The 16,672-nt window shown below is 38.7% G+C and overlaps 1 protein-coding gene across 1 annotated transcript; it reads right to left on the bottom strand.

Annotated features, from left to right (window-relative positions):
- Window positions 1-1,890: 1,890 nt before the first annotated feature.
- Window positions 1,891-5,102, bottom strand: PDE6G (phosphodiesterase 6G). Its single transcript, XM_003768613.2, has 3 exons — window positions 4,899-5,102; window positions 3,936-3,976; window positions 1,891-3,106 (listed from the first exon to the last, which is right to left on the bottom strand). Exons 1-3 carry the CDS (start codon window positions 5,042-5,044, stop codon window positions 3,030-3,032), a joined length of 264 nt encoding a protein of 87 aa, XP_003768661.1. The 5' UTR covers window positions 5,045-5,102; the 3' UTR covers window positions 1,891-3,029.
- Window positions 5,103-16,672: the final 11,570 nt, after the last annotated feature.

Here is a 16,672-nt window from a genome sequence, read left to right on the forward strand (position 1 = left end):
TCTTTAATGATTAGACACCCACATTCAAAAGTTTTCCCCTTATTATATTATTGTATTTATTATAGAAATTGGTCTGCTGATTATGTTTGCTCTGTTCTATTTCAGTTTACACAAATGTTTTGGATTTTCTCTGTATCTGTTTCATTATTTTTTACAGTGCCATCGATTCCCAATGCATTCACATATCACAATTTATTAAACAATTTCCTAATGAATTTAATTTTAATTTAATTTATTTGATTATTTTTAGTTCTTCGATACAAGAAAAATATACTATCTATGACCTGTTTAGGGTATGTTGGTTTTGTAGAGTCAAAGGATATGAATAGTTTAGTGACATTTTGGTTAAAGTTCCAAATTATTAGTATCATTGTGGTTCTGTTCTCTCATAGCCCTTTCAACAATAATTATTTTCCTTTTTTTGTCATCTTTGCCAGACTGATGGGCTTTGAAGTGACGACTCAGGGTCACTGGAGTCAATGCTAACATGTTCAACCATGGTTAAATTGTTAAATTTTCAATTGTGAGCATTTCTACCTCAGAATCACTAAAAAAAAAAATCACTAAAAACTTTGATTTATTGTTTTGTTGATTGTCTGGACTTAAGACGTTGTTAATAATGCAGATTAAAATTAAAAGTGAATTGTGTACATCCCCCTCCTGGATATATTCCCTCTGGAGGGAAGACCCCCTCCAGAGAACCTGGTTGTTAAATATTTACCAGAACACCTTTACATATTGGACATTGCTTGAGCTCAGAAGGAGTAAAATAGAAGACTCAGGGAATATAGTCATTACAAGATTGGAGGTAATAATAAAAATAATGATGATAATGATAATAATGATAACTGGCATTTGTATAGAAGATTTGCAAAATAATTTATATCCATTATCTCATTTGAGCCTTACTATAGTCCAGAGGTAGAACCTTAGAGTTATTTTAATTCACATTTCTCTTATCAGCAATTTGGAGCAACTTTCCTATAGTTTTCAGTTCTTTTGAAAATTGTCCATTCATATCCTTTGACCATTTATCTATTGAGAAAAAAACTCCTTCTTATGTTTGCATCAACTCTCTACATAGTCCATATATCAGAACTTTACCAGAGAATTTGCTGCAAAGATTTTTTTCTTAGCTGCACTGATTTTATGTAGTTTTCAATTTTATGTAATCAAATTTTCCTTTGCATCTCTTGTCATTCTTTCAATTTCTTGCTTGATTAAAAACTCTCCTCCATCCATAGCAGTGAAAAGTATCTCCTTTCTGCTCCTCCAATTTGCTTACTCTGTGACCTTTCATTTCTAGGTCATGTGTTAACTTGGAGCTTGATGTGCCATATCATATGATTTGGCCCTATTTCTGCTGGACTGCTTTCCAGTTTTCCCAGTTTTTATTGACTAAGAAGTCCTTACTCCAGTAGTTGGCTTCTTTAATTAATCAATTCAATAATTAATCAAATTCTATACAACTATATTCAATTAATTCTTGGTCTTGCTTAATCTAATTTGTTTTACTGACCAACTTTTCAACTTTTTAATCAGTACTAAATAGTTTTGATAATAACTGCTTTGGAATATGGTTTGAGATCTGGTACCATTGAGATGCTGCCACAATTCATGGTGAGGTTTTGGAGCCTCTGCTTAATTTGTGGTTTTTACCTTGTCTTTCTTTCTGCCCAATACAGGCTCCTTCAGCCAGGAAAAAACTATTAATAGGGCTTCACATGGATGGATCTTGCCTTGATAATTATGTTAGACTATCTTTATTGCTGTTGCGTCTTTTCATGAATCTTTATCTCTAATTACAAATGAGCAATCTTGACAAGTAGCCAGAATAAATTAATTTATTTAAAAAATAATAATGACAATGGTTAAAATTGTTGAAAAATAAGAAATTTCCTATAAGGGGTTAGATTTTTTTTTTCTTTCTCTCCTGTTTCTCAAGACCTCAGAGACCTGAAATGTCTCTGATCTGATCCAAGGGGCAAATAACTGAAACAAAATGGAAGAAGAGGTTGGGAAAGTGGTCGATGCCTCAGTTTCCCTCTGGGCCTCGTTCTCTTCTTTGCCAGTAAAAACTTGTGCCCCCCAAAATACCAAAATTATTTAGAGAAAATTAATAACAAAATATTAATTGTTTGCCAAGCATTGTGTTAAGAGCTGTCCTATACCAGTATGAAAGCATAGACAGTTCTTTCCCTCAAAGTGTTTACATTTTAATGGGGGAGACAATACACATAGCAGAGTGGGTTAGTTACTATGGATGTATCAGCTGATTCTATCTCTGCCAAATGGGATAATGCCTTCTCTAATCAAATTATATCATCATTCAGTCTTGGATTCCCTGTTCCCAATGCCCAAGGAAGGAAAACAAAGAATTCTGGATTTCTATCATGTATTTTTCCTGTAAATGCTAGTTATGAAGCTTAATCAATTTCCCCTACATATCAAAAATGTTCTTGTCCCAGGAAGAAGAGAGGTCTGTTTTTCAATGGGAAGTTCCCTGAAACGTAAGCAAGTTTCTTCCAGGAGTAAAATTATACTCACAGATTACTTGGGATATAAGGTCAGTATTTACTGCTAATACTCCCTCCCCTCCTTAGACTGACAAATTCACATATTGATTGTGTCTGAAAATATATGTCTCATTCTTTGTTCCATGTTCCTCTGTAAAGAGGTGGAAAGCATCCTTCCTCGTTAATTTTCTGAGGACAGTTAGCTGAACAAGTCAATAAAGGGAAAGGAGGTGAGGTGGCTGAATAAAATGTGGCTTTAACCTAAAAAATCAATCTCGTGCCTAAGTCTCTGCCAGCCTTGAATCAGTTTTACAGTAAAGGCTCAGTCCTCCTGATACAGACACAAAGATCAAGAAACCTAAGAAGGAGGAATTCTTCTCTGGACCTGATTTCTAAATGGAACTTGGAAAAGAGCAGAGAAGTGGGGTTCATCACATGGGAAATTCTGGGATAAAGGAGAATAAGACTGCAAAGGTGGGGCTGTCTTCCTGGGCCCCTAGTTGGAAGGGTCAGCTAAATAATGCCATACTGGGCCAACTCATGCAGCTCCAAGTGGTTGAAGGCTTCCCAGGGACAGATGACAGTTATGTCTGAAAAAAAAGGGAAAAAAAAGAGACCAAGTCTTTTAAGGCCAGAGATCTCCACACTCCCCCCAGCTACAAAACTAATTCTCTTCTCCCTGCTGTTCTCTTATCACACACCAGCTCCTAAAGAGATGTTCTAAGGGAAAAAAAGGGGCTACAGGGAACGAGCAAGATTCCCCAAAAGATCAATACTAAAAGAAGTAGGTCAAAGTAAGCAGGGGCTGGAGGTGGGAACTGTTAAGAGCTAGAGTAGTGGGATTGGTGGGGTTTCCTGGATGTCCTATTAGTTAGTTCAGGGTCTCCGAGGGACAGAGAACCTGATGAAGGTAAAAGGGGATGGGTAGGGAGCAGGGTGAGAAGGCAGTCTTTCAGAACCCATAAAGACCTTTTTTCTTTCTAGAACAAACTTTATTCGTGTGTGTGTGTGTGTGTGTGTGTGTGTGCAACTTTATTCAGTTTTATATATGCAATATTTATATTTTTATATATAAATATATATTTTATATGGTATGTATGCATGTGCACATACACCCATACATATTTTTTAGTCTCTTTAAACTGTGTATGTTTGTACCCCAATAAAATGGGAACATTTTTAATTGGAAAGTTAGGGTGGGAAAAGTCTTGAGGGAATCCTCTCTGCCCCGGATAAACACTACCACTGGGAAAGCAGTCAATGATACAGTGCTAAGAAGAAGGCCATGCTATAAAACTGGGTTGAGGGTTGTTGATAAAGTTATACTGGGGCTGGGGCATGAAGAAGGAGGCAAAATTTGCCTTCTGACTTCCTTCAGTTGAATTATTCTCTCCTGAATTGAGTAGAAGCAGCACATACCTGTTCCTAAGCCTTCCATTCCAGGAATATCATCGCCAAAACTGCAAGAAACACAATGATCATTTTGGGAGATAGGTCCTAAACCCTGTAATTCCTTCTTACACACACACACACACACACACACACACACAAAATCACCTGCAGCTGAACATTTATGCTAGGCTATTCTATTTCTAGAACTAGACATAGTCACAGCTTTGTATCACAGCATGGGCTGGTTAAGAATCCAGGCCACATTTCCTGCCTTACTAAGGAGTGTGATGAATAGCAAGTTTTGGTACCCCCAAAAGAAAAAGCGCTTTTTCTTTTCCAAATCTTCATGCCTTTGACTCTATTCCCTGTTCCCTTAAAGTATTGTCTATGGTTATTTCTCAGCACCAGTCTGTTTCCTGAGAAATCATGGGAACTGGGGCTCAAACAAGGAGGAAAAAATCAGGTTAGGCCATAAATCTCATGATTAGCATTAGGCCCAGCTAGGTCCAAATTGAAAATAGTGCTGGATTCCTACAGGTGATTCCCGTTTTCATCACTTTCTTGAGCCCATCTGTGTGCCTGGGGATTTACAAATTTCCACTTCTGCATAAATTTCTATCCCAAACAAAATTAGGGAAGAGGAAGTACATGAACTGGAGAGAGAAGGTCCAAGCTTTTTGTCCCAAGGAAATGCTTTAGACTATAAAAGAAAATTAAGGGAGAAAAAAGGGCTTGGAAAGTGAATTTCTCCTGAAGTGGAAGAAGACATTTGGAGACAAATGTTCAGGCCAACAGATACATAGGAAATACCCCCATTTCCTTCTCTGGAATTTAGTCATCCCTGAAGTGAAAAGATGATCGTGTCCTCTAAGAGATTTTAATATGAGACCAGCTCCAGCCCCTTTCAGCTGGTTAGAGGGTTCACAGGCAGAAGTAGGGATGAGCACCCCTCCTCTCCTTTTTCCAACCCTATTCTACAGTTTTTCTTACCCTTGTACACCTTTCTTGGGGGGCTTGCTCTTGAACTGACGAGTTTGCCGCTGCTTGAATTTGGGTGGTCCTTTCCTAGGTGTAACGGGTCCTCCAACCACTCTAGTGGCCGATCGGAACTCAGACTTGGGCGGCTCTAGGTTCATGATGGGGCTTTCAGTATTTCAAACTCTAGAAGGAGAAAAGAATCATTTTTTTTTTTTTTTTTTTGCTTCCAGTTAAGGAAGAAATCTTCCAACTTCTTCAACTATCCCTTCAGTGTGGTACAGGGGGGAAAGTCCCAATTTGGGTGTCAAAAGACCTCTATTCAAATCCAAGATTGCCTCTGTGATTGCCCGTACCATTTAATACTTCAGGAGTCCAGATCTTTTATCTGCAACTACTCAGATCTCTTTTGGTTCTAAAACTATGAATGTTCCCCTGCTCCAACTTTTGGTAATGGTAAACCCCAATCCAGAGCTGAGGGACTCTTCTAAATTAGACTCTATCATATTCATATCCTAATTGTCCAAGAAGACACTTATCCTCTAACTCCCCAGAATGGAGCAATCAACTGAACCTAAAAGCTCAATTTATCTCAATAAACATTTATTAAGTATTTAATACATGTCATACCCTGTGCTAAAATCTGGAGATACAAAGCAAGGCAAAAATAGACTCTATTCTCAAAAAACTCACTAATGGGAAGGAGACAAACATTGTACATGTATGTACGTATAAACAAGCTATATACAGAATAAAATGGACATAATTTCATAGGGAAGACCCTAGCATTAAACGGAGGGGGGGAATTACAAAAGGTGGGAATTTAATTAATATTTGAAAGAAGCCAGGAAAACCAAGAGACAGAGATGACAAGGGAGAAAAGTCCAGCTATGGCAAGATAATCAATGAAAATGATGGCGAGTTTTGTGTGAGGAAGAGTAAGGAGGCCTGTGTGAATGAATTGTTAATACTCTACTTAAGCTCCTCTTGGCAGATGGCCCCAGGTGCCAAGGTACAGTCTCCCTTGCTGACAAAGCTTGGGTTCTCCCATTTCATAGACTGACCTACTTTCTAGGCTTGTTCTCCCAGCCTTTCTCCACATCCCCAAAGCCCCATTGACCTTGGAACAAAGGAGGCTTAGCATCCTCTAAGCTTAAGTTAGGAAGGAAAGACTAAGACTGTCTCTCAGAGTTGCCATGAGAATAAAATGAGATCATAAGGGTCAAAGGCCTTACTATACATATGTGGGAGATTAACAGAAAGAAGGAGTTTAGGATTGTCAGCATTAGCAATCCAGAGACTTGTGTTTTACATAGTTCTGACCCTGCTGATGATTTCACTGGTGACCTTGGGCAAGTAACAAACTTTCCAAATTGGTTTAAAAAGGTTGTTGAATTAAACAATCTTAGAAACTCCCTTTCAACTTGATGAATTCTGAGATTTCCATAATTACAGACAATGAAGTAGAATGGTTAATATTGTCACATCTAGTCAGGAAGAACCGGCTTTAAATTCTGCTTCTGATAACTTTATAGTTGGATGGTCAAGGACAAGTCATTTCCCCCTGAGTACTGGTTTCCTCATCTATACAATAGCAGTACCTGCCGTATTTCTATCAGAGAGGTATTATGAAGCTCGTGAGGTCATTTATGTGAAATGCTTTGTGAATTTTAAAGTGCTATGTCCTTTAGAATTATTATTATTATTATAATTGAAGAGGATAGCCATTAAAGTAGAGGATCCTCTATCCTTATTCTCTTAGAATCTATGGGACAACTCAATTCAACCAACTTTTAACCCCTACATGTATATAACATTGTGCAAGAGGAAAGGAAATATAAAAGTGAGATGAAGCAATCTAGCAGGAATAAGACACAAAGATAACTACAGGATATCCTAAGAGCCTGAAGTGATTCCTGGCTTCAATCTTTTGGCTCAATACCATAGGACCCCACAACTTTCTGAGCTGTGCTAACAGATGTGCTCTCCCTCATTTGGGATAGGAGATTTTTGTTCCTTGACTCCCAAGATATTTTTGCTGATATTTCCCTCCAAGTGAATAAATCCCAGGAGATACAACTCTCTAGAAGGTCATCATATATCAAGGGGGCCAGAGAAACCCAAATGCCAGCTTGTAGTGAGAGGAAGTAGAAAGGTCTGCATTCTCCCAGGTGGAAAAATAGGGGGAGGAGGGTATCTACAGGCAAAGGGTAATGGAGGATGGGAGAAAAGCAGAATGGTGGTGGATCTGACCTATTCAATCCCAACAGATACCCAATTAAACATGGTTCTGAGTCCCTCCCCCTGTCCCTATCCCCTCATCCCCATATCCTACCCTCACCCCAGTAATGAACTTAGCAAGATAGAAAAGTCTACAGTGGGGTAACTTACCTACACTGAGTCAAAATTCATGGAACCTTGGGAAGGAAATGGTGAAAGGATATCCCAACTTTGTTCAACACTTCTTTATCATAACTCCTGGCTTTGCCCACAGCATAACTCAGAGCCCAGGCAATTTATTTTGTTCCTAAGTAATTGGATTATGACTCTCCTTGTTATGATAATTATTCCTAATGATATTTTTAGTGACACGGCTGAGGATTAAAGAGAGAACAGTGAGAAAGGACTACATGTGTGTTCAGTCTGAGCAGTGGGATGGTATGGGAATCGAATCAACATTACCATGCCTGGAAATTATCCTATAGCTTCATTCACCATCTTGGTTACTTCTCACTTCAAAACATCCCTCCTTCACCACTATCCCCTTATCTAGGTTGTCTCCCTTATTAGAATTAAAAACTTTTTGAGGGTAGATATTATCTTTTTAGTCTCCATGACTATCATTAAGCTATTTGTTTTTATTTATTTATTTATTTATTTTTTGTCCTTCTAGATTAATGTAATGTAATGCTGGAGAAACTGAGGCAGGAGAGAGATTAGAGAGTTTTCAATATTTTATTTATTGGAGAGTATAACTGACTGGACAGGACTCTCATCTCAAATTATCCAGTCAGATAGAGATAAAAATGTACTGGGACCAAGGAAACCATGTTGGTCCCAGGGCTGGAGGAGACTGTCATCTCAAAGAATCCAGCACTGAATGGGTGTATCTTAAGCTCTTAAATATCCTCTAGAGACAAAGAAAGGTAAGAAGCCCAGGAAAACTTCTGTCAGGATTGGGGGAGACCATAAATCCTAAAATCCCAGAGACAGGATGTCTGAATACCCAGAGATAAAGCTATCAGTGAGGTCTTGAGGGATATCCTAAGTTCTTGAGGACAGGAAAAAGTCAGGAGTTCTGCTCTCTTGTTTATCTTGCTAACAATTTATAACCTTAGAGTAAATGGTTCCCAATCTTAATGGACCAGAGTGGGTTTTTACGGCTTAGGGAATTTGAAACAGAACAGTTAAGGAAACTCAGACAAAGGAAACTAGTTCAGGGAAACCGAGTCAGAACAGTTAAAGAGAACTGAGGCATAACAGTAATACACCCTCTGGCTTATCCCACTTCTACTCCATCTTCCAATGTAAATTGTCCAATGTAAATGTACATTGCTTTGATTACATCTCTCTTCAACTCAAAAATCTTTAATAGTTTCCTCTGTCCTCTAGCAAATAAAGTATAAAAATTCTTAATCCTGTATTCAGGCTTCAACTTATTCTTCCAAGATTATTTCAGACTCAGCTCCTTTGTATATTCTATGTAACACCACAATGTGATCGCTCTGCCCACAATCTTGTCCTGCTCGCTGTCATCTCCATACCTATGTTCACTCCTGAAAATTACTCTTTCCCCACCCCCAACCCTCATCTCTATCCCCTTTCTTCCTTCAAAGTTCAGCTTATACATCACTTCTTCCACTAACCTTTTCTCTGAATTTTTTCTATTGCAATTTCCCATAACACTTTGTCTATACTTCTTGCATTTATTCCATTTTCTCTTGCTCCAATTATTTTAGTATGTCTACTCCATTGTAAATTCCTTAAAAGCAGGCTCTCTGTCCTATCCATCTTTGCAACTACATCTCCCACTATTAAGTGCCTAAACTAAGCATTGGCTCTGAATTAATGTCTGTTAAATTGAATGCCTGTTAAATTGAAAAGCCCACTTTTATTTGATGTCTATGAATACAAAAGCATACCTATTTGTCCTTTTTCTGTTCAGGTGTCTCTGGGTCTTTCTTTTTTTTTTTTTAATAATAACTTTTTATTTTCAAAATACATGCAAATGTGTTTGTACTGGGCTTATATCTCAAAGAGATCATAATGGAGGGAAAGGGACCCACGTGTGCAAAAATGTTTGTGGCAGCCCTTTTTGTAGTGGCAAGAAACTGGAAACTGAGTGAATGCCCATCAATTGGAGAATGGCTGAATAATTTATGGTATATGAATGTTATGGAATATTATTGTTCTGTAAGGAACAATCAGCAGGATGATTTCAGAGAGGCCTGGAGTGACTTACATGAACTGATGTTAAATGAAGTGAGCAGAACCAGGATTTCATTGAACAAAGCAACAAGAAGATTATACAATGATCAATTCTGATGCTCATAGCTCTTTTCAATAATGAGATGACTCAGGACAGTTCCAATGATCTTGTGAGGAAGAGAGCCATCTATACCCAGAAAGAGGGCACTCTTTATTTTGTTGTTTGCTTGGATTCTGTTTTCTTTTTCATTTTTTTTCCTTTTTGATCTAATTTTTCTTGTGCAGCACAATAACTATAGAAATATGTATAGAAGAACTGCACATGTTTAACATATATTGGGTTACTTGCCATTTAGGGGAGGAGGTGGAGGGAAGGGGAGGGAAACTTGGAACTCAAAGTTTTGCAAAGGTCAGTGTTGAAAAATTATCCATACATACGTTTTGAAAATAAAAAGCCTTAATAAAAAAGGAATAAAAAATGCAAAGATAGTTTTCAACATTCATCTCTGGGTCTTTCTTTTACACAGTTTCTGATATTTTTCAGTTTTATAAGTAGGGCAGGGCAAGTTTTCATAATAGTATCAGGCTCCCCTGCACTCCATCCTGAGAGGATAGATCAGGTTGCTGCTTCCCCACTTTGGTGTATTTGTCCCTTTCAATAAAGACCTATTGCTCTTTTTCACCTCTAAACTTCCTTGGCCCCTTTCTTTACAATCTTTCTACTATTTCAAGTGAGAATCACCTTCCCCACTCACTCCTAAGCCTCTAATTATCTTCATCTTTGTCAACAGCTCTTCCTTAAATATCACTCTGTTTCAGTTGCAAGGATTGTAGAACATCTTAAAGAAAAGTTGTGAGCAAAAGATACAATTTTTCTTTTTTTATGGAATATACTTTTTTTTAGGTGCCAGGAAGCTAGGATGTCTCCTGACTGGAGATTAGTCACATAATATAACACCATGAGTTTAAATTTTGGAAATGCAAAGAAAATTTTTAAAAGAAGCTTCTTTAGCAAACTGCTGCTGGGAACTCCCTGGAAAAATACACCTTAAATAATGACCCTCAGTTTTTACATTTCTAAAATATGTATAATATCTGTTTCTGAGATACTCTACTGATTATTAAATAATATCAGCTATTACAATAAGCTGCAGAAATCACAGAATCATAAATTGTCATGAGGCAGAAAGAATTTTATTGACCGTTTAGTTCAACTTCCTCAGTTTACAGATGAGATTAACTGAGATCTAAAGAAGTAAAAGGTCTTATTAGTTATGAGATTATATAAAGTGATAGAAGCAAGAACAAAAGTTCTCTTGATTTCTAGTGCACTGCTCCTTCCAGGAGAAAGAACAGTATAGTTTTGATACAATGAGTGAATGGAAAATTAGATATTTCTTCAAAAGGCAAATTTTTAACTAAGCTATGGGATCAGGTTCCTATTTTCCCCTGCCTTTCCTCATTGGCAAATAGTTCCCAGGTTATGGGGAGGAGGAGCAGGTTTGGGAGAGTGTGACATCCCCCAGCAGAGAGAGTAACTCCCACGGACCAAAAATTCCCCCTAACTGATCCCCAATGGGACCAGCATAACTTAGCTCATAGGCAACACTCACAGGATTTAAGAGAATTAATTGTTATAGGGGTCAGAAATGAAGTACCCAGAACACAGGATCTTTTCAGTGACACAAGGAAAGGTGGAATCTCCTGCAGAATATTTGAATAAACTAAAAGAAAATATGAGGAAATATTCTGGGTCTGGATCCAGATGATCCAGAAACTGAAACAATTTTGAAATTACATTTTGTAACAAACACCTGGCCAGTAGAAAGTGGTAAGGAAGGCAGACCCCCGATCAAATGTTGGCAATGCCAGGCAGAAGGGCACATCCTGCGAGATTGTCCATAAAGGAAGAGGGAACAACAAGTATACTTCCTCATAGAAGAAGGTGAAGATTAGGGAAATCAAGGGGTTTTCAGCACCCACTCGGAATTTTTAGTAAAATTAAGGATGAGGCCAAAAGAGGAGGAACTATGTTTCCTCAGACATTTGGATCTCAATCATACAGCTCCCTCCTGGGGTTAATTAGCTGAAGAAACATTGATTGTCTCAGGAGTAAAAGGAGAAAGTTTTCTAGTCCCCATAACCAAAAGATGTAAAATCAGAATGGGGGTTCAGGAAATATTCTGTGAACTACTTCTGGTTCCCAAAGCTGGAATGAATTTACTGGGAGGGGATTTAATTACTCGTCTAGGAATAGCCTTGATACTGAAAGGGATATATATATGTCCCAGCAAAATGGCAAAGCCTCGAGAGGTGGAATTAATAAAAATCTTCCCAGACATCTGGGCAAAATTCGATAACCCAGGTAGAGTTGACATTACCCCTGTAAAAATTACTCTTCGAGACCCAAAGAAAGTGGTAAGAATTAGGCAATATGTTATTTCTAATAAAGGTCGAGTGGGGTTGAAAGCTGTCTTACAGGAGCTCCTGAAGAATAGACTTATTGAGCCCTGTATTTCACCTTTCAATACCTCATCCTACCAGTCCGAATAAAAGATGGCACATTCAGATTAGGAAAGATCTAAGAGAAATTAATAAAACAGTCCTGCCTTCTCATTCTGTTGTACCGGATTCATCTACTATCCTGGGAAAAATCCCCAGTTCCAGTAAAAGGTTCAGTTTGCTGGACCTTAAAGATGCATTCTGGAGCTGCCCCTTAGAGGAGGACAGCAGAAAGGCTTTTGCATTTGAATGGAAGGACCTCCATACGTATAGGAAGAAGCAGTTTCAATGGTGTGTTCTCCCACAGGGCTACACAGAATCCCCAAATTTGTTTGGCCAGGTATTGGAAAAATTCCTAGAAAGCTTCATTCCAATTACAGGAACTAAAGTTTTACAATATATAGATGATCTGTTGATTATTGGGGATAAGAGGGAAAACACCAGCAAAAGTACTATTAACTTATTGAACTTCCTAGGGGAATCAGGATTCAGAGTTTCAAAGGGAAAACTTTCATTTGTGGAGAGGGAGGTTAAATATTCAGGGTATCTGATCAGTGAAGGGAGTAAGAAATTGGATTTGTCTAGAATCGAGAGTATCATACATACTCCATTACCAAATACAAAAAAAGGAGCTGAGGAAGTTCCTGGGCTTAGTAGGATACTATAGAGCCTGGATTAACTCCTATGCTTCTATCACTAAACCTCTATATTAATATTTGTGGGAATAGAGTCCCAATTGTATCAATTGGGATGCTGAGGGGAAGCATAGTTTTGAAAAACTGAAACAAATGCTTATGTCACCCCCAGTTCTAGCTCTCCCAATATTAGAAAAACCCTGTGAATGTGGCTGATGATGGGATTGCATTAGGGGTTCTGGCCCAGATAAGAGGGGGCCAAAGGAGACCTATGGCTTTCTATCTAAGCTATTATATCCTGTAGCAAGGGTTTGGTCCATACGTATACATACAGGCAGTTGCAGTCATAGCTACTCTAGTGGAAGAAAGTAGAAAACTCACTTTAGGAGGAGGAAGTCTCATTGTTAGTGTTCCCCATCAGGTTAGAACTATACTAAATCAGAAGGTAGGCAGGTGGCTGATTGATTCCAGGATTCTGAAATATGAGGCTATATTATTAGAAAGGAATGATTCGGTGGTATCCCAAGATCATAACTTAAATCCAGCATCATTCCTGACTTCAAACCCAAATTTTAGCCCAGATAGAGAACATTGCTGTATGGAATTAGTAGAACACCAAACTAGGGTAAGGGCAGATCTGCAAGAGTCCCATTGCCAGGAGGGCTTAATTGGTTCATTGATGGATCATCTAGAGTAGTAAATGGGAAGAGAAAGAATGGATTTGCAATTATTGATGGGGATATGATCTCTGTTGTGAGATCTGGAGGGTTACCAGCCACCTGGTCATCACAGACTTGTGAGCTATATGCACTCAAATAGACCTTGGGACTATTAAAAGAAAAGGATGGAAACATTTATATGGATTCCAAATATGCATAGAAAGTGGTTCATGCATTTAGAAAAATTTTGGAGGAGAGAGGATTAGTGACTAGTAAAGGGAGAGAACTAGTACATTATACATTAATCTGAGAGATATTGGAGAACATACTAAAACCCAGGAATATAGCCATAATACATGTAAGAGGGTACCAGAACAGTAACTCTTTTGAAGCCTGAGGTAACTGATTAGCAGATGGAGAGGTAGGAGAGGTTGAGGGGAGGAATGAAAATCCAGGTATGTTTGCACTGATTCCAATATTTTCCCCTAGTCTGCTTCTCCTACCTTCCCAGAGGAAGAAACTGAAAAAGCTCTGTCCCTTATAACACTTGAATGGACAGATGGACTTTGGTTCCCATCAGATGGTAGAGAGGTACTGCCCAAAGCAGGCATGAGACAGGACCTACAAAACTCCCAAGGACCCACTGGGATGTTCAGAACCTATGTGAACTCCTGGGTTATATATCTTGACCCATCAAATGGTGGATAGTTGTCTGGTTTGTTGGAGGACAAACAAGGTTGCTCAGCACCATGCACCTCAAGGTGGCTGGCAGCCTGGTATAAGACCTTTTCAGAGCATACAGGTGGACTTTACTGAACTTTCCCCTGTGGGACCTCTCAAATATCTGCTGCTGATAGTGGACCATCTGACTTCCTGGGTAGAGGCCTTCTCCTTGTCTAAAGCAACTATCTCAACAGTCATCAAGACTTTATTAGAGCAAATCATCCTTAGATATGGAATAGTGAAGAGGACAGAGTTGGAGCAGGGAACTCATTTCACAGCCAAGATTCTGAGAGACTTACCCAAAGCACTAGAAATCACTTGGGATTTTCATACACCCAGCACCCTCCGTTCTCTGGCAAGGTTGAGCAGATGAATCAGGAAATCAAAAGACAATTAACTAAATTGGCAACAAAAAACTCACTTACCATGAACTAAATGTCTGCCTCTAGCTTTAAAAAGAATCAGAACCAAGCAATAAACTGGGAAAACATTTTTACATTCAAAGGTTACTATAAAGGCCTCATTTCCAAAATATATAGAGAATTAACTCTAATTTATAAAAAATCAAGCCATTCTCCAATTGATAAATGGTCAAAAGACATGAACAGACAATTCTCAGATGAAAAAATTGAAACTATTTCTAGCCATATGAAAAGATGCTCCAAGTCATTATTAATCAGAGAAATGCAAATTAAGACAACTTTGAGATACCACTACACACTTGTCGAATTGGCTAGAATGACAGGGAAAGATAATGCAGAATATTGGAGGGGATGTGGGAAAACTGGGACACTGATACATTGTTGGTGGAACTTGTGAATGGATCCAATCATTCTGAAGGAGCAATTTGAAACTCTGCTCAAAAAGTTATCAAACTATGCATACCCTTTGATCCAGCAATGTTACTACTGGGCTTATATCCCAAAGAGATTTTAAAGAAGGTAAAGGGACCTGTATGTGCAAGAATGTTTGTGGCAGCCCTCTTTGTAGTGGCCAGAAAATGGAAATTGAGTGAATGTCCATCGATTGGAGAACGGTTGGTTAAGTTGTAGTATATGAATATTATGGAATATTATTGTTCTATAAGAAATGACCAGCAGGATGATTTCAGAAAGGCCTGGAGAGACTTACATGAACTGATGCTGAGTGAAATGAGCAGGACCAAGAGATCATTACATACTTCAACAACAATACTATGTGATAATCAATTCTGATGGACATGGCTCTCTTCAACAATGAGATGAACCAAATCAGTTCCAATAGAGCAGTAATAAATTGAACCAGCTACACCCAGTGAAAGAACTCTGGGAGATGAATATGAACCACTACATAGAATTCCCAATCCCTCTATTTTTGTCCGCCTGCATTTTTGATTTCTTTCATAGGCTAATTGTACACCATTTCAAAGTCTAATTCTTTTTGTACAGCAAAATAACAATATGGACATGTGTACATATGTTGTATTCAACTTATACTTTAACATATTTAACATGTATTGGTCAACCTGCCATCTGGGGGAAAGGATGAGGAGAAGGAGGTTAAAAGTTGGAACAAAAGGTTTTGCAATTGTCAATGTTGAAAAATTACCCATGCATATATCTTGTAAATAAAAAGCTATAAAAAGAATCAGAACCAAACCTCGACAGGATATTGAGTTATCACCCTTTGAGCTATTATATGGCTATCCCTTCCTCACTCCTTCTCTTTCTCCACAACAAACCTGGGATCCTATATTTGATACCAAAGATTTATTCCTAAGAGGGTATTTTAGAGTTACCTACAAGAACTACAGTAGAAAGGATTGATTTCCTAAACTACCACTTTGGCTTTTCCCATACACAAATTCCAAGTTGAAGATTGGGTACATATAAAAGTATAGAAAGAAGAAAAATTAACCCCAGGCTGGGATGGCCCCTTTCAAGTTTTACTGATTTCAGGCATAGCCATCAGCGCCCAGGAAGGTGGTTGGACTTACCACACTTGTATAAAAGGACCTGCTCCTCCCTGAGTGGACATCTGAGGCCCGAGGTGACCTGAAGTTTCACCTTTGGCGAAGACATCCTACGGATCAGCCTCCTGACTTATGAGGAATAGGAGTTGGAAATTCCCAGGAAGGGGAGCTCAGTCCTTGTGGTCTCACGTGGCTGATTTTGTTTGTGCTTAGTCTCTCTATTTGTGAAGAGGCCATATCCTTTTCTAAGAGAGCCATCCTCTCTTTCCTCCAGAAGTGTAATTCCAGGGGGTTTCCTTAGCCTTTTTACTCCTCTTGACATCTTTTGTCTACCTGGTCCCTATCCCTTGGTTGCCCCAACAGAATAGCTCTGAACTCTTGATAAAGACCATAGCCTCAACCTTCACCCTTTCTAACTACTGGATTTGTGGAGGGCATTATGGCTGAGTCAGTGGCCTGTGATGCCAATTCCATTGAGTCCAACCTGGTTCCTCAGCCATAAAGCTGTAGTATATAAAGGAACTGGATTCTGGTCCAAGCAAGAGGAACATTCTTGGCCAGTAGCAATTCAGCTGAAGGAAGTTTACTGTCTGAATCAGACTGGATGAGGTATAGAACTAGGAATAAGTGAATGTGTGTGGACTTTTACTCAGAGACCCCACTGTGAAGAGGAGGGATTCCCTAATTGTGCTATTGATTGTATCAAATATGTTGGGAGGTGGAGGTCAGAAGAAATTGTGGGTCAGAATGGTCGAAAGTTGCTTTGTACACATACGGGATTCTATCGACCACATACCGACCAAAGTTGCCGCCTTAAGGCTAATCAAATCGGAGACTGTATTGAGGATGGCATGGGAGATAACCTGTGGTATTGCATAAGTCAGAATAGTA

The sequence above is a fragment of the Sarcophilus harrisii genome, chromosome 4 (assembly GCF_902635505.1).
Source record: "Sarcophilus harrisii chromosome 4, mSarHar1.11, whole genome shotgun sequence".
Lineage (NCBI taxonomy): Eukaryota > Metazoa > Chordata > Mammalia > Dasyuromorphia > Dasyuridae > Sarcophilus > Sarcophilus harrisii.

Bases quoted from the DNA above. Each gene is read 5' to 3' on its own strand.
- PDE6G (XM_003768613.2), bottom strand. From the start codon at position 5,044: ATGAACCTAGAGCCGCCCAAGTCTGAGTTCCGATCGGCCACTAGAGTG. The intron at 3,977-4,898 runs GTAAGAAAAACT...TGTTTCTTGCAG, and splicing joins CCCAAGAAAGGTGTACAAGG to TTTTGGCGATGATATTCCTG. The intron at 3,107-3,935 runs GTATGTGCTGCT...CTTTTTTTTCAG, and splicing joins AATGGAAGGCTTAGGAACAG to ACATAACTGTCATCTGTCCC.